The following is a 25,067-nucleotide window of genomic DNA, read 5'->3' as shown; positions in this document are numbered from 1 at the left end:
GCGCGGGTGAGGGCTGTGTCACGGAGGGAACCGGGGATGACTTTGGAACTGCACAGCGAAGTAGGGGCGTCGTAATAATTACTGTTGCTTTTTGATTTAAAGCTTTCGTGACTGCAATAATTCATATTCTTAGCTCTTTCGGTAAAGTCACGTTGAAGGGAAACAATAAAATAATAAATCGCTGCGCGTGGCGCTGACGTTTTATAATTAAATAAATACACCGTTTAATAAATTAATTTATGCAAACCGACACACCTGATGACGACCGTTTGTGTTATGGTCGAAACTTCGTGAGAATTTTTATTGTTTTATATATATTTTATTATTTTATTGTTTCCCTTCAACGTGACTTTACCGAAAGAGCTAAGAATATGAATTACTGTTACTATTAACAATTTTTATTTTACCCGAGTAAGACCCACTGAACTATGTAGGTCTTTTTCCGAAGCGACCTGGCCAAAAATGATAGTCCAACGAAGTGGCTTATCAAGTAGAAATTTAAGTGAGTGACCAATTGTGGCCCTCTCCAAACCAGCTTCTGTACAGCCGTGAAATCCGGCAAGCCAATTATTATTATCATTATCATTATTTTTCTCCCTCCAGAAATCAAACGGCGAATTCCGCCGAAGGTACGTCACGTGCAGCCGTGCTCATTGGCAGCCTCTGACCTCGCGCGAGAGTGATCGCCAAAGAAGCGCCGACCGTGAAAAGCTCTCGCGTCGGAGTTGGCTGGTGGCACGGGGGACGCGGGGTGCTTTGCCTTCGTGGGGCGGCTCGTGGGTGGAGGGACGCTGCCTGCCACAGTGGCGGTGTAACGGTCGGCAGCTGCGGCGCACCGGACTTGCCACCCACCCCCCACCGTCTCTATTCACTCCGCAGCACGAATGAGTTAACAATCATGCGGTGGGGTTAAGTGTGGGTACTTCCACCCCACCCCTTCCAAGACTTGTGGACAGTTTGGAAGAGTAGCACAAATTCCCTTTGCGAGGGGAACGGCAGGGAGGGCGAGTGAGCAATTTCAGGGCACCACGGTGGCTATGAGATGTTAAATACCTCGCCTGGTATGCAGGAGGTCGTGGGTTCGATGCCGACCCTGACACCTGCTGCTGCATATTTTGGAGTTTGCGTCTTCTCTCCGTGGTGACGTAAAATTTTCTCTGGGGCCCTCCGATTTTTTCCCCTCCGCATTTAGAATCAAAATCACGCGTTTAGGAGCAATTTGACTGCCATAAATATCCACGTGATACGCCGCTTCGTCGAGCTATCATCATTCGTGATAGACGCTAACAAGCTCGGTGGTGCGTCTCGCCAAGTAAAATAAAACTAGTCGTAAGTTTGTTTTTGTTATATAGGATGGGTGCGTGCGTGGCGGGGCCTGCCCCCCTGCCCGTCTAACGGCGCGTTTGGCACGGGGAGACGGCATCGCGAGCTCTCGTGGAGCGCCGCTTTTCTCCCCCCCCCCCCCCCCGCCCGCTCCCCCCTCCCCCCGTGTGTGATCCCTTGCACCCAATTTTCGTGTCCGAAGATGACGGAGATTCGTCCGCGCGTGCCCGAGCGCCGTCGTTATTGCGCGATTAAAGTTTCACGATTATTGATTAGACGTTGTGTGTGTGTGTTTTTTTTAGTTTCCATTCTCAAGGTATCGGAGCCATATTCAATTTTTAGCCTGGCAATTTGCTAGCGCCGCGCGCGCGTTGCAGAGGGAGGTGTGGAGTTACACGGCGGCTATTTCGGGAGCTTTCTCGCGTTCGTCGTCAGGTAATTGTCCGCGCGGTTAGTTTTATCACGCTGCGCGTTGCCGAGAAATTATCGGTAAAAGTATACAAGTGGAAGAGAACAATCGGAACGTTAAAGCAGATGCCGCGTCATTAGCGGCAGCCCGCAACGGAAGTGTTGTGGAAACAGTCATGTTAAAGTCATCTGGGATGGAACGGTTCACGCGATAGCTGTACGTGTGCGTGTGTTTTGTCAGGCCACGTAAATGATTTGTGTCGTAAGACCCTCCACACCCATCATCGCGAAACAAATAAAAATGTACTATTTTGACACTGAAATCAAACTGTTCAGAAGCACATTTAGCAGTCGGATACATACAATTGCCAATACCAAGATCAAATGTAGCAATTACATCGATCTAATTACATTAATCTAAGCGCTACATTTTGCTGTGAGAATTGTTCGTCAGCTTACTGGCGAGCAAGCTGAAAGGATAATAATCGGCGTGTCCTTAAACTCTTGCGAGAGTGACCTGGGGCATTAGTCTGCTGCCGGTGGGTGGACGATGCTTGCTTTGTGTGATCCCAATTGAGTAATTTGCTGATTATTTAACATTTTGGACCACGACGTCGGCACCCGATTGCCTACGCTTTGTAAATGACATCAGGAGATCTTTAATGACTGCTGCATAGCAGACGGCTGATGAAAGTCGTATCGTTACGAAACACGCGTCCAGAGCATTTGGGTGCTGCTATACATTTCCACGCGATAAGCCACTTCGTTGAGGCATACATTTGTGGCCAGGTCGCTTCTGGAAAAAGAGCCTTACCTGGTAAAATAAAAATAAAAAAAATAGTTTAGTTTTACGGTTATTACACCTGGGCAGTATTAACCAGGGCGGCCGCTGGATTTAAAACCGCGATCCTCTCCGAACAAGCGGCGAACGCGCCACACCGCCGAGGCAGGGTCACTGTCCTGAAATCGGGAGAAAGGAGCGGGGTTGGATCGGGAGAACGAGCGCGTTCAGATCATATGAGAGAGCCCCCTGTCATGTTTGAGAGAGCGAGAGAGATCACGAGCAAAAACTCCCCACTGACGATGCCCCCTGCCCCCCGCAGCGCACGCTTCTATCAAGTGCGGCGTACATCTATAATCCTTTGTGCCTCCCCGCGTACGGAAAATCAATAGAATAAGTCCCCCGCAGCATAATGTATGTGTCCTCTAAAAATAAAGCAGAAAGCGAGGGCTCTGCCGCTTTCTCCCGAGAAAGGGAACCGGCACTCTGCGTCGTGCGAGCGGCTTTCTGCTCCAGTTGTGCTGTACAGCGTCGAGAGGCGAGCCTGCTTCCAGTGACGGCTTCAATCACGACAATTTTTACTACTTTTCTTGGCTGGTGAAATGCCGTGTAATTCCATCATTTTCTTTGGTTCTTTCGGTAAAGTCACGTAGAATGAGAATAAAATAATAAGTTGATAAAATAAAATGACGCAATAATATTCTCAGACTGTCTGGTAGGACAGCGCTCGCTCCCTTCACCGGATGAAGGCCGCTTGTGTTGTGGCCGAAACGTCGTGAGAATATTATTGTGTTATTTTATTTGATCAATTTATTATTTTATTCTCATTCTACGTGACTTTACCGAAAGAACCAAAGAAGATGAATCATTGCAGTCACGAAAGCTTTAAATCGAAATTTCATCATTATCAGCGGCAGCAGCCATGCTCAATCCACTGCCGAATGAAGGCCTTCCCAACTCACCGCCGTCTCCCATCGTCATGCAACGCAATCGTTTATGGTGGAAAGACCCAACGCAGAAGAATCCCTGGGGTTTGGTCTTCCACGAAGCTCATGGTCCACCCTAAACCGCATCCACTGCACCAACAGTGGGCTGCAGAAGCGGATACCTTAATGATGCACAAATGGAAAACTAAAAACTCTCCAACAGTGTGCGACTGTGGTCATCCAGAAGAGAGACCAGACCGGACAACGTATAACGACGCAGTGCCCCCGATCCACAAATGCGAAGGAGACGTCGCAACGATACACTCCGCTACTGCTCCTGACGCGGTTGCCTGGCATGACCACCTGAACGTGAAATTCTTAGTTGTTGCACTGCGTCTACATAATAAGCCGTTCGGAAGAAGAAGAATATTTAAGGTGGGACTTTCAGAGTCCCCGCAACGTCACCTGTCCTCCACGTCGGACAGACGAGGAGGGGGGCCCCAGCTGCCCAGCCCGGCCGTCCGCTCAATCTCTCTCAGAGGTTGCCCCCCTCCCCTCCCCCCGCCATTAATTAAGTCGTACATTTTACAAACATTTGCCAAGAGAAGAGAGAAAAACAATTCTCGAGCCAGTCTGTAATTCGCCGTGGATAGTAACACGGTCATTATTTACGGATCGATTTGCTGCCTTTTGCGATCTGTCTCGGGGAGTTTTGACACCACTGGACGCAGTGAGATTGTAACTTTATTTTTCTGTTTCGCCTTTCCGTCCCAAACAGAGGAGGGCCTTGCTGATTTCTGCGGTGATGTCTTCATGACATCTCGATGAGCTCCGAGTACATCGTCACGGCATGATGGCCTTTATCACCCTTTTGAATAAAAGCGAATTAACTGCGGATAAATCTGACAAATAAAACGGGCTAGGTAAAAAGCACAACAGGTAAATCAATCGGATAACCAACTGTGCCAATTTGGTTATCTAATTAACCAACTTTGCCAATTTGATTATCCGAGTGATTACCTGGTGTGCTCTTAACCTCACGTTTTATTTATAAGATTTATCCGCAGTTAATTTGTTTTTATTGAAATGGTGATTGGGCCCAGAACTACATTGCTGAGTGGATTGTGTGCCTTCTCCTTGCAAAAATCGAACTCCCCACAATTCAATGTGCCGGATATATTTTTTTCTTTGACTTTTTATATAAATTAGTTTATTTAGTCGTGATGCTTTATCATTTTTTAACGGGTTGTCTGTTAATCAACAGCATGCATAAGGTAACTTCATATGCCTATTTAAAAAAAACGAATAGTCAGAACACATTAAATTATAGCCTCCGATTCTAATCCACTCATCTCTCAGGCGTCTGTGTTATTGAAAAATCTGAGTTTGTTGTTTGTGATCAACTACTGGGGAGCGGTGGTGCAGTGGTTAGCACGCTGCGCTACGAACCTGGCAACCCGAGTTCGATTCCCGCTCACGGCCAACACCAGTGACGATTATCTGAACCGGTCCTAGGCCTCCCCTAAAGTCGACTCAGCCTCAAATGAGTACCTGGTGCGGTGTGTAAACATCGCCACTTGGGAGACAAAGGCGGTTGACCTTGGTGCTGGACAACCACCCCCTCGTGTGCCGTGCCGGCCTCAATAGATTCTACTCGCTAACAGCACTTGCCCAAAAAAGTCTGTTCAGGCTCTCCGAGGGGGGGGGGGGATATTTGTAATCAACTAACTGTGGTGTACACATTGATAGAGCTGTGTGGGGTTTGGGGGAAGGGATGGGGGGATTTATGAAATCTGCGCATTGTTTGGGGGAAGGGATGGGGGGATTTATGAAATCTGCGCATTGTTTTAATTGCCACACCCAGAGAAGGATTCGAACCTGCGCCCTGGATTGCTTCTGCGGGTGTGACATTAAACAATCTGTAAACATCATCAACAGAAAAACAAACACACACCGTCGAAGATGGCACGGGTAAACCCAACTCCGTTTCGCATTTCCCTGATGCTACAGCGGAGAAAAACATTTCCTCGTTGCCCCGTGGGTTAGTTAAAACGAGGAGCCTCAAGCAGCGCTAATTAAGTTATCCCAGCGGCACTTTGGTTTACAGCAAACAGTGTAGGCCTCATACATCAGAGATGACTGCAGCCCACGTGCGCGCACACACACTCACACAAAGACAAAGATCCCCCATATAGCCTTAACAGACTGTAGGGGCAAGTGCTGTTAGCGAGCACCTATGAAGGCCGGAACGGTACACGAGGGGGTGGGTGGCCAGCACCACGCCCGACCGCCTTTGTCTCCCTAGTGGCAATGTTTACACACCGTACCAGGTACTCATTTGAGGCTGAGTCGACCTAGGGGAGGCCCGGGACCGGTTCAGATAATCGTTACTGGTGTTGGCCTTGAGCGGGAATCGAACCCGGGTCGCCAGGTTCATAGCGCAGCGCGCTAACCGCTACACTATCGCTCCCCGATACACTATCACAGCACACACTCACGCACACTCACACGCACACTCACGCACACTCAACAACAACAACCGCCATTCGCCACTAAGTGGCGGTGACGTCACCACGACGCTTGTGCCAGGCCATGTGCACCTTGAGGCCACGTGAAGTGTCGAACGCCCGCTGGCAGGAGGTCACACACTCACACACACACACTCGCTCGCTGCAGAGTGGTCCTGCCCAGCAAGCACGCGGACTGGTACATACGGTTGCAGTCCGGAGGACTGGGCCCAGCCCGTGGGCCGGTTTGTGTGGGGAAATTGCAAATGTGATCGGAGTAAAATATATTTATTATTATTGAATTCAAATATTGTATTACTTCCTAATGTATACGCTTCGGTTACCATTAAAGTCCCCATATATTCGGCAGCCCCAAAGATTTTTCCTCACCGGCCCCAAATGGGCCAATGAGCTCGCACGGCAATTCGTGACCCGCTGTGTTTACGAATGCCTGGGCCGATTCTTAGTCCCAGTCCCTCACTGAGCATCTCTCTTTGAAAATTTGACACTGGAAATTATTACTCCATTGGGATTATAGTTTCCCACTGCTGTGCTGGGAAATCTTGGCAGGAGCCTCCCCGCTAAAGAGTCACGTGACTCGGTGAGGCATTCCCTGGGTAAACAAGCCGCGAGTTCTGTCGTCGTACCAGCACCGCGGTAATACATTGAGATGTTAATCCCTGGGTCCATCGCAGTTGGTGTCGTGTGGACCTCCACGTGACGAGCCACTTCGTTGAGCTATCACCTGTGGCCAAGTCGCTCATGAAAAATAAGCTAATGGTTCGGTGGGCTTTACCTAGTAGGATACAAAAAAAATATATAGTTTCGTTTTATTTGTGTGTATTTTTTAAGTGATTTGTTTACCTTGTCTATAATTTGCACTCCTATCGTGTTTTTTTTTAGTATTATTTGTTACTGTAGCGTTCTTACCCGCCCCTACTGGACATCTGTGAAAAAAGCGTTATAGCTCATTGGATTCCTCCAGTCTAAATCCATATTCTGATTCTAGTCAAGGTCCCCGTGTCGTTTTTTTTGGGGGGGGGGGGGGTTCCATTTGGCCCTGAGAAATATTCCACGAGAAGTTAATAAACCCCGCTGTCAGGTGAGTGGCGGGCGTATGCCAAGGGTCGCCAAGGGGAGTGTCCTGTTGAGTGTCACGGGTCACCCCGTCTGCAGGACGGGCTGCTCAGGCGTATCGTTATTTGTGTGCATCGCATTAACTGCATTATTACTCGACGGTTATAAAAAACGGATTGTCAGAGTTTTGTGCGCACGGTTGTGGAAAAGAGTTGCTTTAGTTGTTGTTGTGTGTTGTTGTCGTTGTTGTTGTTTATGGTGCCGAGTCCCACGGGACATAATTAGAGAAGAGAAACCGCTGTGCTGGCACAGTTGTGTTCCAAGCTACAAGATGTTCTCGGGTTAGCCCTATCACAAAGGGGGGGGGGGGGGCTGGAATTTAGGTTAAATTGGGACCTACGTTTGGGAGAAAAACATTCTAAATTCACAGCCGTGACATTTATCTGAATTTTTTATCATCGTTGTGTGTGTCGTATCTACGTACGTGCGCACGTTTTCATTAATATATAAAACAAACTGCACGTTGTTGTTGTTGTTGTTCATGCACACCGCGAAGCTTTTTGCTAAATGCGACGCCGTCATATTCATCGTTCTGCTCATTTTAGCGAAGGCCGGGACGCCTCAAGGAAATTCGACATCGTCTCTTGACTGATGCACAGCCAATTCAAGTGGACGCAGCCGATATGACATTTCAATTCTAGGGACATTATACGCGTACTGTGTACTGCAAACAATGCGAACGTACGGAGACGGAACCCACGACGCAACGGATCTCCGTGTCTGGCGGAAACGAGCGAATCCGCACAAGAAGGAGCTCGTTGTGATCTCGCGTCGAGGAGAGGCAGAGGGGAGAGAGAAGAGATAGATAATAAATGACGATGAGATGGGAAATTGTAGTACTTTTTTTTGAACTACAGCCGTTACACTTTGTCGTTGATAATTGCAACGAGTGGCGCGGATGATTTTTCAGTGCCTTTTCAATCACCGCCTGCGATGGGACTTTGTGTGTGTGTGGAGGATTTAACACACAAAAAAACCGGTCTAATTTTAAGAGGGCGAGAGCAGTGAATTCAAAACGGCACCTGCTTCTGGCAGTCTCGTTTAATTGTCCTAATTACCGGGACATACCAAGAGAAGCCCATTCTAATGCACTCGAGACGCGCTAGTTAATTGACTTCGTTAAAAGCGGTACAACTTTGCCGTCTCTCTCCGCGAATGGAAGTCGATGCGCTTGAAAACGCACCCCATTAGTTCCCTCTGTGCAGCGCTTGCGCGCGTACGCACGTGTGCGCGCGTGTGTGTCCGTGTGCGCGCGTGTGTGTCTGTGTGCGCGCGTGTGTGTCCGTGCTTGTGTGTGGGGAGCGGTAGTGTAGCGGTTAGCGCTACGCTGCGCTACGAACCCGGTGACCCGGGTTCGATTCCCGCTCACGGCCAACACCGGTGACGATTATCTGAACCGGTCCTGGGCCTCCTCCCCCAGGTTGACTCAGCCCCAAATGAGTACCTGTTGCGGTGTGTAGTAAACATCGCAACTTGGGAGACAAAGGCGGCCGGGCGTGGTGCTGGCCACGTCATCCCGTCGTGTGCCACGGTGCCGGCCTTCATAGGTGCTCGCTAACAGCACTTGCCCCAACAGTCTGTTTACGCTACACGGCGGGGGGGATCCTTGTCTTTGCGCGTGTAATTCGCCTCGGGTGACAAACACAGCCGTTTGTTTGCAGGTGGCACTTGACTCGTATGTTGACGGTTGTGTGAGCCGCTGAGAAGTGACTGCGGGCACTAAAGCTATTACATTCAGTGCAGTGTGCCCGAGCCTCCTCCGCCCCCGCCTGCCACCACCCGCTCCCCACCCACCCCACGGCGATGCGGCAAAATAATTGTCAAACTCTTTGCCTCTCAAAAAAACCCTAAATAACGTCGCAGCACGCCATTAGCGCCTAACCCGGTCCCTCCCAGCCCGCCTCGTCCCATCGCCACCACCCACGTTTCTAATCAGCCATTCAGCCGGCAGCCATTCAGCCGGCAGCCTCCCCCGGACCGGACCTCTGCCGGTGTCAAACGCTGCGCGCTAAGAGAACGCGGCCTCGTTGCTGCCGCGCCGTCGAGCCGTCAGATGTGGGGGGGGGGGAAGGGGGGGGGGCGAAGGCTCCCACGGCGAGCGCGACAATCAGAGCGAGCGTGCCCGCGGGCCCCACCAACAACGGCTGCAGGTTGCCGTGGGTTGAGCAAGTCACGCATGGGACGACGGGCGGACGCACGGACTGACGGGCAAACGGAGAACAACGCGACTCGAAAATCCCACTCAGCTGACCGGCGATCACGAGCCCCTGGCCCTCGAGGCTCCGCGTGCGAGGAGGAGGCACGCGGAGCCGTCGACCTTGTCCAGGCCATGGATGACCGGGAGCAGGCGCCTACCCCCCCGCCCTCTCTCCAGTGTCACCTGTTGTTCTCCATCGCTCGCTTCACTCTGGAGCACAGTGGAATGTTTCATTTGCTCGGCATCCTCTCTTTTGTCTCTGTTGCAAAGCATAATTTAAATAAATATATCTTTAAAAGTGCCATCGCCACCTGTCCGAATTTCGACAGGATTTTCCTCGGTTCGCGATAGCTGTCCTGGGATATATATATAAATCTTGCTGCGACATTAAATATAAAAAATCCCTTTTTTGTGTGCATTACATGGCGTTCTCTCCACTCTTCTGGTATTGTCAGATATTCCATTTCCGGTGATATCTTCAAATTTTTGTTAGTTTGTATCTCAGAGGTGCCAATTTGTGTCCAAAATGAATGTGGGCAGGGCAATGATAGTTTTGTTTTTATTCTCATACATTTGTATGCTGCTGTCTTACAGTAAGAGGCAGCCTTTGTAGGTCAGAGGTCAGCACGGCTGAGATTCTGGGTATCAATCTCTGTCTCCACCGCCAGCGATTAAACTGGGCTCTCGAGCGTAGACGGTTAATGGTCTCAGCCTGGTCACCGACGAGTGCCCTATTATCACATCATCACATCATGATATAACAAGTAATATGTTTCACCTCATGCTGTTATCGTAAATTTGGCTCCAGCCCCCCCCCCCCCCCCCCCCATGTCTAAGAAGAACCCTGATGCATAAACCGCCACCGGTGTCACATATCGTCCCAACAATTTTCAACCTAATTATAAAAAAAAAATTAGTAGGGTTTGGGGACGGGTGGCACCCAGCCCCCCCCCCCCCCCTCCAGCCCTGCCCCCCACCGACGCTATGGTGCTGGAATGGTTCCCATGAAGACCGAGCCGCCCAAGCAACTTCCGGTGGGCGAAGACATCGCTGGGTCGGCGCGGCTGTAGGAGGAGGAGCCAGGTGTTGGTGTCACGGCGGAGGCGGAGAGGTCGGCGCCGCTGGTACAGAGCTCTCGGGGGAGCCAGGCAGGCGTGGGTCAATTTAATTTAATGGAGCATGCAACGAATGCATTACGGCTGGGGATGAGGCATGGCGCGGGGTTGACGGCATTGCCCAGTCGCCTAATTGGGCAACTACCTCTTGAAATCTGTCTCTGTATTCTAAGCGCGACTCTGATGCTGGAATCTCCACGTCCAGTGACACAGAAAAGCCACTGACACTTGAGATGAGGCCTCCGCGTCCGCATAATTTGCTTTTCGTTTATATTTGAGATAAGCTCAAAGCGCGAGACGACACGGCGTTGACATAATTTGTATGGCCCGAAAGGCGACGCATATCTGCGCGCGCCTATCAGTCACCAGGAGTGGTGGCTCACGCCTGCAATCCGGTGACTGGGAGGCAGGGTTGGTGGATTTAACACTCATATGGTGACAAGAGTCACAGCTCCTAACATCAGGACACTGAACTCAAATTGGACCCTTTGAGTGGACGTCTGTGAAAAAGAGTTTCATAGCTCATCGAATTTCTCCAGGATGAATAAAGATTATATTTCTGAAATACCGTACAACACTTTACTCCACCCAGCAGGGTGGCTCAGAGGTCGGAGCGCTGAGCTGGCACCGCTGCGATCCTGGGTTTGGATCTTGGTTGCAGTCGGATTTTCAAGTGAAGTGAGTTGATGTGCTCAGGCAGGTCACCAATAACTGCAAAGAGAACGACTAAGAACCCCCGCCTTAAGACTGTAGGCGGCAAAGCTGTTAGTGAGCACCTATGAAGATCGACATGGCACACGAGGGGGTGGGTGGCCAGTACCACGCCCGATCGCCTTTGTCTCCCCAGCAGCGATGTTCAAACATCACACTAGGTACTCATTTGAGATTGTGTCGACCTAGAAGAGGCCCGGGACCGGTTCAGATAATCGTCACTTATGTTGACCGTGATCGGGAATCGAATTCGGGTCACCGGGTTTGTAGCAAAGCACGCGATCCCGCCGCACTATTGCTCCGCACTGATGACCAATAACTGCACACACACAATCTGGTTCAGTAGAGTTCGACGCTCAATATGGAAAAATTCTAGCTTTGAAAATATATTTTTTTAAATGTGTGGCTGCCTTACGTCTTCTCTGTATGTGGGGTGTACAAGAGAGTGCTGCCCGCTTTAGTGGATGGATAAAATAAGTCACTTAACTGGATCTCAGAAGTAGTTCTGTCATATCTCCTTCCACGGACCATACTCTATCGCAGGGTGGTGCGCTGCTGTGCCCGTTTGTGGGATGCGTAGCTTAGCGACACGACACCAATAGTACAATTGGACAAAAACAAATTACATGTTGCTTTAATCACGGATGTAGGCTGATTTGAATGAAATCCTGTGCTCTGAAACGTGAAATTCAGGCATATTTGCCAATGAAAGTCGCACGATAGATGCATTCTCTTTATCGGTGGCATTACGCAAATAGCTCATTACATGAGCACTTTTTTTATTACGGTATTTTTATCGCTCGTGGTGAGCGCGAACTGTAACCATCCCAAGGCAATCAACAGCATCATTACCATCATCATCGTCATCGTCGGCCCAAGCTCATGTCGTCTCTCACAATCCGACATTGTAATAGAGTGGTCCCCAGGCAACATGGGAAGAAATACATTTTCATCGCTCTCATTCGTACCTCCCAGGTGTTCACAGCGGCACAAGCCTGATAGCCTGATGTGTAATTGAACCATGAAATTGTCAAATAATTGGCTGACGGGAGCAAGATTGTGAACGAAAGTTAAATTGCTTAATCGAAACCGCAGGTGTAAGCCAGACCACCCCCCCCCCCCCCGAATCGCTCTCCACGTGACGTGGGGTGGATACCTCCAGCCGTGAAGGGCTGCGATGAGCACACGGCTTTCGTTCGCGCGGCCCGTGACTTAATTTCACCAGAGCCCCCCCCCCCCCACGGCCTCAGTTCGCTCTCAGACTTTGTTTCAAGCTGGGTAAGGCCCCCTCCGCCCCCCCCCCCCCCACCCAATTGCGCTGAGCAGCTATTTTACGAGGTGGCCGCAGCCCCAAGACATTGCGGGACGGGGTAAGGGGGCCTACCTCTTGGAAATGGCCCCGTAAGTGACATTAAAATCGTCTGCAGTCCTCTTCGTGGCATTCATTGGGTACGAGAGGAGTACTTTTTTTTTCTTGCACGCACGGTCACTTCCCTCGCCGCGAGGGCCTTGCTGCACATTCGGTTGACACGCACCTTATATTTGCGTGATTATTTGACGACACTGAGGTGTGTGTGCTTGTGTGATAATGTGAGGAGCGGTAGTGGAGTGGTTAGCGCGCGGCGCTACTAACCCGGCGACCCGAGTTCGATTTCCACTCACGGCCAACACCAGTGATAATTATCTGAACCGGTCCTGGGCCTCTTCTAGGTCGACTTGGCCTGAAATGAGTACCTGGTGCGGTGCGTAAACAGTGCCACTGGGAAGACAAAGGCTGCCGGGCGTGGTGTTGGCCACCCACCCCTCATGTATCGTGCTGGCCTTTATCGAAGCTCGCTAACAGCACTTGTCCCAACAGTCTGTAAAGGCTATATGGGGGATATTTGTCTTTGTCTGTGATGATGTGTGGTTGCTCTCACGGTCGTGAAGCGATGAGCGTGCGGCTCTACGAACGCGGGGACCCGAGTTCGACTCCTGCTCACAGCCACCACCAGGCGACGATTATCTGCACCGGTTCTGGGCATCCCCTAGGTTGGCTCGGCCTCAAATGAGTACCTGATGCAGTGTGTAAACATCGCCACTGGGGAGACAAAGGCTGCCGGGCGTGGTGAAGTAATTCAAGTCATAGACGAATTGCAACGAAAATTATGTTAATAGTTTTATCAGAATTATGGTCTTTATATATACACAATTTTAAAGACGTGAGTTTGTGGCGGTATTTTGCGCCCTTATTTACTCCAGGCTCACCTTGAGCTTGTTGGGGCCTTTACATTTTGCTTGTGACTGGCGCCGCCACTGATGGTTTGACCAAACACATTCCAGGTGCCCTTACCTGGGCACCCATTTCACCAGCAGGTGCGCCGCTCGATCACGGAAATACGCGCGTACACACGTTCACGTACACATAGCGCGCGTTCAAAAAACAAACACTCGCGTGTGGTTCAGACGGATTTGCCTATTGGCCGCGGTTGCGGTCCGGCACTGTGAACGTTCCCGCGTCGTGGTAACGAGCCGTGGGACGCGGGGTGGGGGGGGGGGGTGCGAGCGGAGCGGGCGGCACTCATCCATCACATCGCCCGCACGGCGCGCGCCGGATCCCTGGCGGAGAGCGGCGATCAATCACGCGGAGTCCTGCGAGAGAGAGAGAAAGAGACAGACGCTGGCCGAGGAAGTGGGGAACGGTGGCTTCTACTGGGTCCCCCCCCGCCCCCCAAACTTACCTCTCCCCCTATCCCCCCCCACCCTCCACCAACTCTGTCCCCCCAAGGGACGCGCCGCATCCCACGGTGACCACTTAGCCTAATTTCCGAGCGTGCTTCATAATTACGAGTAGTTTGACGGCGAATTTCTTTGTTTTGTTTTCGCCGCAACGTTCGCGTTTCAATTAGCAAACAACAACAAAAGGGCGGACGCGTGCGTTTTGTCCTTCGTCAATGAAGACGAAAAAACTCTCTAAATCTGATTGTTTTTCATTTTTTTGTTCTGCTGCCGTTGCTGCTGCTCGAATGGAATGGTGTCGAATTCCCATATTCCCCACCCCCTCCTGCCCCAATTAGTTGCACTGGTCCTAAATCCCCTATGATCTACGAGTTGCGGTGACGATACATCAATTGCGTTTCTGCGAAAAGTCACATCCACTGCTCGAGTGCCGGGGCAACACTTCTCCCTTAGCCGCTGACCCCAATTATCGCCGGCTCCTCGTGAACTTGAATTACAGTGGAGGGGAAAAAAAACACCCCCAAGTCGCCTGGAGGGGAGGTCAGTTGCTCGTCCCCCCCCCCCCCCCCACCCCCAGTGGTCTTGACAAGCAGCAGGAACAGCGAGGCCCCGCGGGGGCCCGAGAGTTCTGAACGAGCTCGTATCCCCCCCCCCCCCCCCCCCACGACTTGGAGGAGATGGCGCTCAAAGGATGATCGAGATTTGAACGGCGAATTCCGTCGGCTGGCCACCGGACGAAGATGGTTCACCGCGTCCACGCGCGGCGCTTACAGAAGCGCTTTCGCGGCAGTCTGGAACGCTCTTGCTTCCGATATTGGAAAGCCAGTGGAGCCGTGCACTTTTAAATCTGTATTGAAAACTCATTACTTGAGAACTGCTTTTTGTGTTTAGTTTTTGTTGTCCTTCCCCCCGCACCTCCGATTAGCACGGTTGACTATGTACGGTGCGATAGAGGTTCAACAGACCTGTAACGACAACACCATTTCTTGAGCCGCACCCCATTACCATGTTTTTTAAATATTCGTAATTGCCTTTCACAATGCGTAAATTTTTTTCACTTTGCTTATTTCTCCACTTCATTTAATCAACGATGAAGCAGAAAACACAAGCCAACAGTTTATCTGTCAGTCATGACCACAAATTTTGCCGATTGAATATATTCGGCTGATGTGGACGTTTTTGGGAGTTGACAGTTGTCTTGTCAAGATGAGGTCGCATTTGTTAATGAACTAAATGTGTAGAGCTTAGTCGTGTTGCTTGTCTTGCGCGAAACCCTTAAATAATACGTTAAATTGTAAAAAAAAAATGCGTATTAATTTTATATGATTTGCATGTGACAAAGTTCCTTGCTCACATTGCCACTTGACGTTAAAAAAGCGTCGGCGTGTTCACGTCAGTTTCATTTTTTGGCTGCAAACGCGACATCTGTTGTGCCAAGCAACACCACGGGACCTGTGATGTGCGTGGAGTTCGTTTGCCAATAACATCCGACAATCAACGATGCAGCAAATTGTTTAGCAGGCCGCACTCTGCTGTTGAGACGGGGGGGGGGGGAAATATTGGCTTCTTCTCAGCCAGAAGTCTTGTTTATTGCATCGGGGTCGGCTGCTTGGATTTGATTCTCCATGAGCATCGGTGGCTAAGAGATGTTAACTACCTCGCCTGGCATACAGGATGTCGAGGGTTCGATCTCGACCCTGATGCCTGCTGCTGTATATTTGGAGTTTGTGTGTCTCATCATCATCATCATCACGGTGGCTAGGAGATGTTAACTACCTCGCCTGGCATACAGGATGTCGAGGGTTCGATCTCGACCCTGATGCCTGCTGCTCTATATTTGGAGTTTGTGTGTCTCATCATCATCATCATCATCACGGTGGCTAGGAGATGTTAACTACCTCGCCTGGCATGCAGGATGTCGTACGTTCGATCTCGACCCTGATGCCTGCTGTTGTATATTTGGAGTTTGTGTGTCTCCTCATCATCATCATGGTGGCTAGGAGATGTTAACTACCTCGCTTGGCATGCAGAATGTCGAGGGTTCGATCTCGACCCTGATGCCTGCTGCTGTATATTTGGAGTTTGTGTGTCTCATCATCATCATCACGGTGGCTAGGAGATGTTAACTACCTCGCCTGGCATGCAGGATGTTGTACGTTCGATCTCGACCCTGATGCCTGCTGTTGTATATTTGGAGTTTGTGTGTCTCCTCATCATCATCGCGGTGGCTAGGAGATGTTAACTACCTCGCCTGGCATACAGGATGCCGTGCGTTCGATCCCGACCCTGACGCCTGCTGTGTATTTTGAGTTTGCATGTATTTCTCTCCCCGTAGTCACTTGAATTTTTCTCTGGGTCCCCCGGTTTTTCCCTCCACATTTAGAAAATGTGTTTAAAATTAACGTGCGTTTATAGTATTTGGCTGGTATACATTTTCACGAAATAAGTCACTTCGTTGAGCTATCATTTGTGGCCAGGTCCTTTCTAAAAAAAATAAAGAGCTCTATAGCTCAGTGGGCCTTACCTGGTCAAATAAGCAATAGCTTAAGATTTTGATTTAAAGCTTTCGTGACTGCAGGGATTCATATTCTTGGTGCTTTCGGTAAAGTCACCACGTAGAAGGGAAACAATAAAATAATAAAAATATATTGCTTTACATTTTTATTATTTTATTGTTTCCCTTCTACGTGACTTTACCGAAAGAACCAAGAATATGAATAGCTTAAGAGTTTAGTTTTCTATTCTGTCCATCTTCTCTCGTCCCATTCATTGTTCCTCGTTTCTCGTTCCACCGCATCCTCCCCTCTCACCCTTTGGTCTCCCCCTCTACTTCTGACCTGCACCGGTCGCATCCCGGCAGCCCTACTCATCTATGGATCTCTGTGCGAGTCTACGGGTCTCTTGTGTTTTGAGTGTATTTTGATTTGTCGCACGGATGATGGTTCCGTTTAGCCTTTTGCTTGGATATTCTATGAGGGACATCCGTGGTGTGCGTGAGCACAGCAGCAACAAGTCTGTGGTCCTCTTGTGAGTCTCAGGGTCTCTGTGTGAGTCTATGGCTCTCGAATCTCCATGGCCCTTCTAATTGGACCTTCTTGGTCTCTTTTCGCCACAAGACCAAACCCGCTATGTCTCGCCTCCCTCACCCTCCCGGCGATATTACTAACCCCTGCTATGACTCAGAAAAAAGCGCGCAACCGGCTAATGGACTAAAATGTTATTTTGGTTTACATTCAGAGAGAAGGTCTTGCAGAAGGGTTTGACAAAAGTCAGGACCCGTAAAGATCTCGGATCCGTGCCGTATGCACCGTTGTCTTGTGGAAAGGGGGTTCGGTTTGGGGTTGCTCGGTTTGGGACTGCTCGGTGAGACCCATATCCAGCCCACGGGCGTGAGATTACAGCGCGTTGCGAACTTTCGGCAAGAACTGCAAATATCCGGCGCTGAATTATGTACAAATAATAAAAAAACGTAATGACCCCCCCATCTCCCCTACTGCCCACCTCGTCTTTTCTTGAATCTCACTTAATTGTCACAAATCTTGACTTAAAGCTTTCGTGACTGCAAGAATTAATAATCTTTGGGTCTTTCGGTAAAATCACGTAGATATGTTCAAAGAAAATAGCAAAATAACCAAAAACTAAGTTTCGATCGCAACACATGCCTACGTGACTTTACCGAAAGACCCAAAGAATATCATTGTCACAAGTCAGGGGCGAAAGTATGACCTTCAGTTTCATTCATTTGCCCAGGACAGCCTCTCCAAGACTCATAGCCTCTTGTCTCGGAAGGGTCGCTGTTAGAATCGCCTCCAGTGGCCACGGTGTTGCGTAAAAGCATTGACACGCCGCGTCTGCGGAATTGAAAAAAAAACGGCATTACCCAGATTTACGTCTCATCACCCCCCCCCCCCCCCGCTGTTACACCGTATCGCAAAGACGTCGCCCCTCCTTTGTTATTGACAACGCTACCCGATTCGCGTCGCCCCGAACCCGCACGCTGACGTCGCTAACAGCATCATCATCATCATCGTCGTCGTCATCCGTCGACTCTCAGGCTTGGCCTCCACTACCACCACCACCACCTACTACCCTGTAAGAATCGCTTCGATTTACGTCGTTTCGATATTCGTCGGCGCGCGTTGCAGTGTGTCGAGCATAAAAAATCGGTACGAATCGATGGATCCTCCGTGAGGACGCTCCTACTGTTCTCCGACGCCCAACGCATGATTCATCGCCTTGCCTTCGTCGACATGTATCGCCACAGAAGGACACAGCTGCATCTAACAAGCCGGACCCAAAGAGTGGCCAACGTAGAAGTGAGAAAAAAGGTTGCACAGAGAAGATGAGCTGATGATGATGATGCTGACGATGCAGGCAGTGATGAGAAGGAAACTGGACACTATTTGGACACACGTGTAGGATGGACAACAGCAGGACATTTAAAATAGTGTCGTTTGGGAAAGGTGTAAGAAACCGGAAAGAGAGGAAGACCTACCAGAGAATGGCTTCACGATGACGACATCATAAGAGATGACGACATCATAAGAGATGACGACATCATAAGAGATGACGACATCATAAGAGATGACGACACCATAAGAGATGACGACATCATAAGAGATGACGACATCATAAGACAGATGTGGCCACTCCTTGAGCGTATTGGCAAAACACGGACGAAAGTGGAAACAAATGACAAAATGTTGCAGTGAACAGCCGCTATGGGCTCTCTGGATCGTGATGATAATGATACCTCGACGAGGGACCTAATTGCCCTTCACCGTGGCCTGCTCTGTTTTCTTTGGGTCATAAACCAAATGTTATTGACGACGGCCAGCCGGTCAGTTGGTGGTGGTGGTGGTGTCGTTATTTTATTTTGACTTAAACCTTTGCGTGACTGCAGGAATTCATATTCCTTGATTCTTTCGGTAAAATCACATAGATAGAAAGAAAAAAGAAATAATAAAAAAAGAAAGTGACAAAAATAATAAAAAAAGAAATTAATAATACCGAAAGAACCAAAGAATACGTTATTTTATTTGTGCTTGTAACCCTCTGCCAACAAACGTCCCTTAATTGGTTTGTTTCTCTCGACGAGCTCCGCCCCAGCCGAAAAACGACGTAGATTTATTGCAAATTTTACCCCAACGTTTTTCTAAATGTTTTTCTCTCTCTCTCTCCTTGCGCAGGAATCCACGAGTTCCCAGAAGACATCTTCAACAACGTGCAGCGCCGGCACGGCGCCGTGTTACTGCACGTGCTGTGTGTGAGTAACCCCCACCCCCACCCTCACCCCCACCACCACCACCACCACCATCCCCACCACCATCCCCACCACCATCCCCACCACCACCAGCCCCACCACCATCCCCACCACCACCCCCACCACCACCACCATCCCCACCACCATCCCCACCACCCCCACCACCCCCACCACCATCCCCACCACCACCCCCACCACCATCCCCACCACCACCCCCACCACCACCACCACCACCCCCACCACCACCACCCCCACCACCACCACCGCATCACCAACAACAACAATTGATCCACCAACACCACGGCCACGGAGAACAATGCCGCCACCAACAACAGCAGCAATAGCAGCTCCAAAGACGAAGATCCCTCCCCCCCCCGTGTATAGCCTTAATAGACTGTTGGGGCAAGTGCTGTTAGCGAGTGGAACCTACGAAGGCCGGCGCAAGGCACACGAGGGGGTGGGTGGCCAGCACCACCCCAGCAACGGCTCCGCCACCACTGCTACCACGACGCCCATATTCTACTACCACCAGCACCACCACCAATAAGAATGCCAACAGCAACAACAGTAGCCCCACCACCAACAACAGCAGCAACATGAACGTCTGTCTGGCACCACCTCCACCACCGTGAACAACAACAGAAACAACCATGACTGCACCACTACCACCAACAGTAGATCAAACAGCACAACCGCTGCCAACACGACCGATAACAACTGCACCATCAACACTAGCAACAGCAGCAACAATAATAGCTCAACCACCACCATGACCACCACCACCACTAGCAACAACATTAGCTCCAACACCACCATGGCCATCAACAACAATAACACAAGCAGCACCAACACCACGAGTCCCAGGGGCAGCCTCAATTATTTAATAAATATCTATACTAATTCAATGGATGCTGATGGTTGAGCAGATTTTCTGACAGCCTGGAAGAATATATTTTGTGAATAGAAATTAAGAAAAAAAATGCGAAATTTGAGGCAAGTACTGTTAAGTGTGTCAAGTTTGTTTTTCGTTAATTACGCTTGAAGCACCACTGCTGACGGAGCAGCATCACCGAATGTTTTTCAAAAGTAAAGAGCATCGCCCAAGCGTGCAGATGACCGAGGCATCCGAGGGCACAGGTTCACCAAATCCCATACAACAGATAAGCGTGTGCCGTTAGAATTTCTAGTGCGCGCACACGCTGTGGCTCTTGTATTTATTTTCACTTACTGGAGTTGACAAGCATATCTCGAATTTCCTTCTCACCATTAGCATAGAGCTGTTTGCCACTCGCAGTTTAATCAGCATGCAAAACAGTTTTCTAGTCTGAGTGTTCTTGGATACATTTTGTATCTTTATTTACCTATTTTCCGGTAGCCTTTCAGGACTACGAAAAATTCTGGCCTACCCCAAATTCTGGCTTACTCGAAAATCCGGCTAATAAGAGAGGCTTTACTGTGCAGAACATTTACGTTATGGGACCTCCCTTGCCAGTATCAAAATGTAAGAATAGGTTTTACCCTTTCAAAAAATTGCCAGAAAGGGTGAAACCTATTATTATCTTTTGATACTGGCAAGGGAGGTCCCATGATGTAGCTGCTCACCCGAGCTCTCATGTCCTGATAGTGGCATTGTCTTTGTGCTGTTCGCCTTTTGGCGTCATCTGGGTCTAACACTGTTAGTGAGACTAGGCACTAAAGAAGTTGTCTCTGGTGTGGACCAATCCGTTTCAAAGACAATGCATATAGTTTCAGAGCATGTTTTTTTTTTATTGCATGTTCACCACAAGTATATGTGGTTAATGCAATACATGATTCCTTGCAAAAATAGTTTCAGTTTTGGCGTTTTAACATCCTTAACACAGCTGTTTTATTGCCAGAAAGGGTAAAACCCTATTTTAAAGCATGTACCTTAGTTGATTGTATGAGAGCGTCGCCATTCAATATTTCACAGCATGTCCCCTCCCCTGCCTTGACCTGCTCTGGTGTTTGTTGCAGACCATGTACATGTTCTACGCCTTGGCTATCGTTTGCGACGACTTCTTTGTCCCGTCACTGGAAAAAATCTGCGAGGTAAGGACAACGTGTTAAACCCAACGATAGTTCGTGTTTCTCTTCGCATTGCAGCGGAGGAGGAACATTTATACCGAGTGCACCCCCCACCCCCCACCCCCGTGGCCCCCACTGCCTTCTTGTTGGGTTTTATTTCCCACGGGTTGTATGTAACAGAGGCGGCGTGCTCGCTACGCGCTCCGGAAACGTGCGAAATGGGAAGCGCAAAATGGGAGATAATGCTCATTAGCGCTATTAACGAGAAGTCGGACAAATGGAGCCGCGGGGATGTCGCACAATCACGGGCCCTGCTGTCCTGCCTCTCTTGCCGCACGCCTCTGTTTGTTAAGTGGAGCCCCTGAGTTTTAAATGAAGGCGAAGACACAGATCCCCCGTGTAGCCCTGAGCAGACTGTTGGGGCAAGTGCCTGTTAGCGAGTTGCACCTATGAAGGCCGGAAGGGCACACAAAGGGGTGGGTGGCCAGCACCACGCCCGGCCGTCTTTGTCTCCCCAGTGTCGATGTTTACACACCGCACCAGGTACTCATTTGAAACTGAGTCGACCTAGGGGAGGTCCATGACTGGTTCAATAATCGTCCCTGGTGTTCGCCTTGAGTGGGAATCGAACTCGGGTGGCCGGGTTCGTAGTGCAGCACGCGTGTGTGTGAAGACACAAAGACAAATATTGCCCTATAGCCTTAACAGGCTGTCGGGGCAAGTGCTGTTAGCGAGCACCTTTGAAGGCCGGCACGGTACACGAAGGGGTGGGTGGTAAGAATCACGTTCGGCCGCCCTTGTCTCCCTCATGGCAAGATTTACTATACACCACACCAGGTACTCATTTGAGGCAGAGTAGACCTAGGGGACGCCCAGGAACGGTTCAAGTAATCGTCACTGGTGTTGGCCGTGAGCGGGAATCGAACTCGGGTTGCCGGGTTCAAAGCGCAGCGCATTAACCGCTACACTACCACGCGCACACGCATGCACACGCACACAAGCGCACACACGCACGCGTACACACACAGCCGAGGCAGTGTAAATCTCGAATGTGATTTCCGGGCGTCGCAGTATCAAACGTAAGGACCGCCCGGGCGGCTCGGCGGTGGAGCGATTGGCTCGCAAATCAGAAGGCTGCGATTAGTCATTTGTTTATTTTGGGTCAATGTCATCGCGCAGATACAATGCCAAATTTTAACTCCAACCTTCCATCACCCGACAGAACAAATCAAATCAGGTTGTCCACACCATGGGCAAATGTGCCATTTGGTTAAATGGTTCTTCAGAAAAAAAGCCAAGGAGGAATTGTTGAAAAGTGAGCCAAATGTTGACGATGTTATACTCGACATTTCGCTGGAGATTACATCCATCATCATCTGCTCTGCTCTAGCGTGAAAGGTTCCGAGTTCAAATCCTGGTCGTGGGGGGGTTGATTCAGTCCACCATTCCTTTGGTGGTCGATAAAGATGGGTACCATAATCATGGGGAAGTCTAGCGGTTTTCCAATCAAGAGATGTAAACCCCCCCCCGCAACCTTGTCATAGGAACGTGGAATTTCCAGCACTGTTCCAGAGTCTGTAAACAAGACATGAGCACCACTTGTACTTGCAGCAAATCACTTTTACAGAAGTGTGTGTTTTACTGCGAAGGTAATTGGGTTTTGTCGGAGCTAATTTGTTCGCAGCTCGTATCGCGAGCAGCGTAAAGCTTCTGGCATCTGGGCCCCCCTTATGCATCATTTATCAGCCGCTGAAACTCCTGGTCTTGGCAGCTGAAAAGCTCGGATCGAAGAAAAATTCCGGCGCTTTTTTTGCTTGGGAAGCGCTTTGATGTTACGTAAAAACAACCACAGATTAGCAAAAGCAAAAAATATGTATACAAATACATCCAGGAAACAGCACGGAACTGTGCTGCTCATAACCGTCTTTACGATTTTGGAATTTCCAGAAGCTAAGTCCTTTAGTCCCATTTAAAATTAAAACATTTTGAGCAAATGAATCGATTGGCGGTAGCCCGGGTCACCGCAAAATATTGGTGGACCGGCCATAGTTGAAGGTTTTTTTTTTTTTCTGGGAGCATCGCTGGTACTACTCTGTCCTGCCGGAGGGCGACGCTGGGAGCGATGATGACAATGATGTCGATCCCGCAAGCACGACCGTGACCGCCGGCCGTACCAAGAGAGCGCCTGGTGCGCCATTGCCTCCAAGTGGTCTCGCTCCCAAAGACAAGGAGGGTGGCCGCCCCCGTAAGAAGCAGAACGTGCTGGGGAATGACCAGACCAGCATCCTGATGTACTTTCAAAACAAGCAATAAACAGCCGTTGCCACGCACAAATCCCCAGCAGCCCCCCTTTTTTATGGGTGTTTTGCGTTTGTTTTTTATTTCCATGTTTGGCGTGCGTATCGGGCTCAGTCCATCTCCCGTCTTCATAGGCCTTCTGGTTTCGGAGTTATGGAGGTTTTGGCACCCCCGGGTCACGATGGTGACCCGGGTCACCGCCAATCGATTCAAATGCAGTTCTGTGCAATTTGCATCCGAATGCATTTAAATGTTCGCTCTCAATTTTACCGAAACTCTACAAACGTTCCCGCCATTCATATTAAATTGTTTTAGTTACTCAAACTGCACACACGGAGAGAAAATTCAAAACATTTAGCACGAACCAAAACACTTGAGAAACCAGCTCGATTATTTTGCGCCGTTTCCTCCTTGCCAGCCAACTCTCTCTACAATTTTCCTCCTTCTGTCTCTTTCTTTCTCTCTCTCTCTGCCCCCTGCTGCTCTGTGCTGCCTAGTTTAACAACTCGGCCCGTAGTTTTTTGAGCTGTCCTTCTACTGCAGATCACCCTCACCCTGAACGTCTCCCGGTTCTGCATTTTCACCGGTCACTTTTGTTGAAAATACCGACAACGCGAAAATGATTTTTTTTACTTTTTGTTTTTAAAGATCAACGGCAAACCACGACGCGGACTTCTGACGCTAGCACAGTTGAGTTAATCTGCCGGCCCATCCCCTGACCCTCCTGCGTAGATCGTTAATCCACGCACGCGACCCGCGTGTCACCGTCAGCGCGTGGCATTCGCCCCCCCCTCCCCATCTCCTCCACCACCGTGCACCCGCGCTATGACGCGCGCGCAGGAAAGGATGGCAGCCCGGCCGTCCGCCCTCCCGCGTTGTGCCGCGGCGACCTTGAAGGAGTCGTTAATAATGCATCGCCCCCCGCGCGGCACCATGACCTTGTTGTATCCCACCCCCTCCCGCCTGCCAGCGCCTGCACTTGGACGAGGACGTGGCTGGCGCCACCTTTATGGCGGCCGGGAGCTCGGCGCCGGAGCTCTTCACGTCCATAATCGGTATCTGCTCGCGATCGCGGCTATTGCCCATGGTCGTAATTCCGTGTGTCGTGATTCGTAGGTCGTAATTTGTGGGTCATAATTCATGGGTCTTAATTTGTGGGTCGTGATTTGTAGGTCGTAATTCGTGGGTCGTGATTCGTGGGGCATAATCATTGGTCGCAATTCATAGGTTGTGAGCCAAGCTCAGGACTTTGGACAAAAAGTGCTTGAAAGAAACAATAATCCAACACCACGTGACTGCTGCTATTGCAGTAGTTAGCACGCTGCACTTGCGATTGACGGGCACGATGGTTTGATCTCCCGGAGTTGCAGTTGAATCAATGGGCACGTGTTTTCGTGGTGGGGTTAAGTGTGGGTTCTTCTACCTCTTACAAGACGCCTGTCCAGCCTGGAAGAGGAGGCCCAAAATTCCACCTTGGGGGGGGGGGGGGGGGGAGAAGGCCGTCGAGAGCTCCTTTATGGTGGAGGAGGCCCTTCCGGCAGCAGTGGACTGAGCAGGACATTTTAGGGCTGCACCTTGACTTATTACCAACGCCATGGTGATAAGCAGCATTGCCACAATCACCATTATCCTTCTAC

General features: G+C 50.0%; 1 protein-coding gene across 1 annotated transcript in view; it reads left to right on the top strand.

Annotated features, from left to right (window-relative positions):
• The window catches only part of LOC116943244 (sodium/potassium/calcium exchanger 3-like), a 135,184-nt gene that overhangs the window by 39,252 nt on the left and 70,865 nt on the right, over positions 1 to 25,067 (top strand). The window contains exons 3-5 of the mRNA XM_032955941.2: positions 19,013 to 19,089; positions 21,082 to 21,156; positions 24,401 to 24,485. Of these exons, the coding sequence (XP_032811832.2) occupies positions 19,013 to 19,089; positions 21,082 to 21,156; positions 24,401 to 24,485 (237 nt within the window). The remainder of the gene's footprint in view (positions 1 to 19,012; positions 19,090 to 21,081; positions 21,157 to 24,400; positions 24,486 to 25,067) is intronic.

Source organism: Petromyzon marinus, chromosome 17 (assembly GCF_048934315.1).
Source record: "Petromyzon marinus isolate PM22_M1 ecotype Great Lakes invasive population chromosome 17, UKy_Petmar_22M1.pri1.0, whole genome shotgun sequence".
NCBI lineage: Eukaryota > Metazoa > Chordata > Hyperoartia > Petromyzontiformes > Petromyzontidae > Petromyzon > Petromyzon marinus.
The sequence above is the reverse complement of the archived record's forward strand: the minus strand, read 5'-3'. Positions and strand labels throughout refer to the sequence as shown.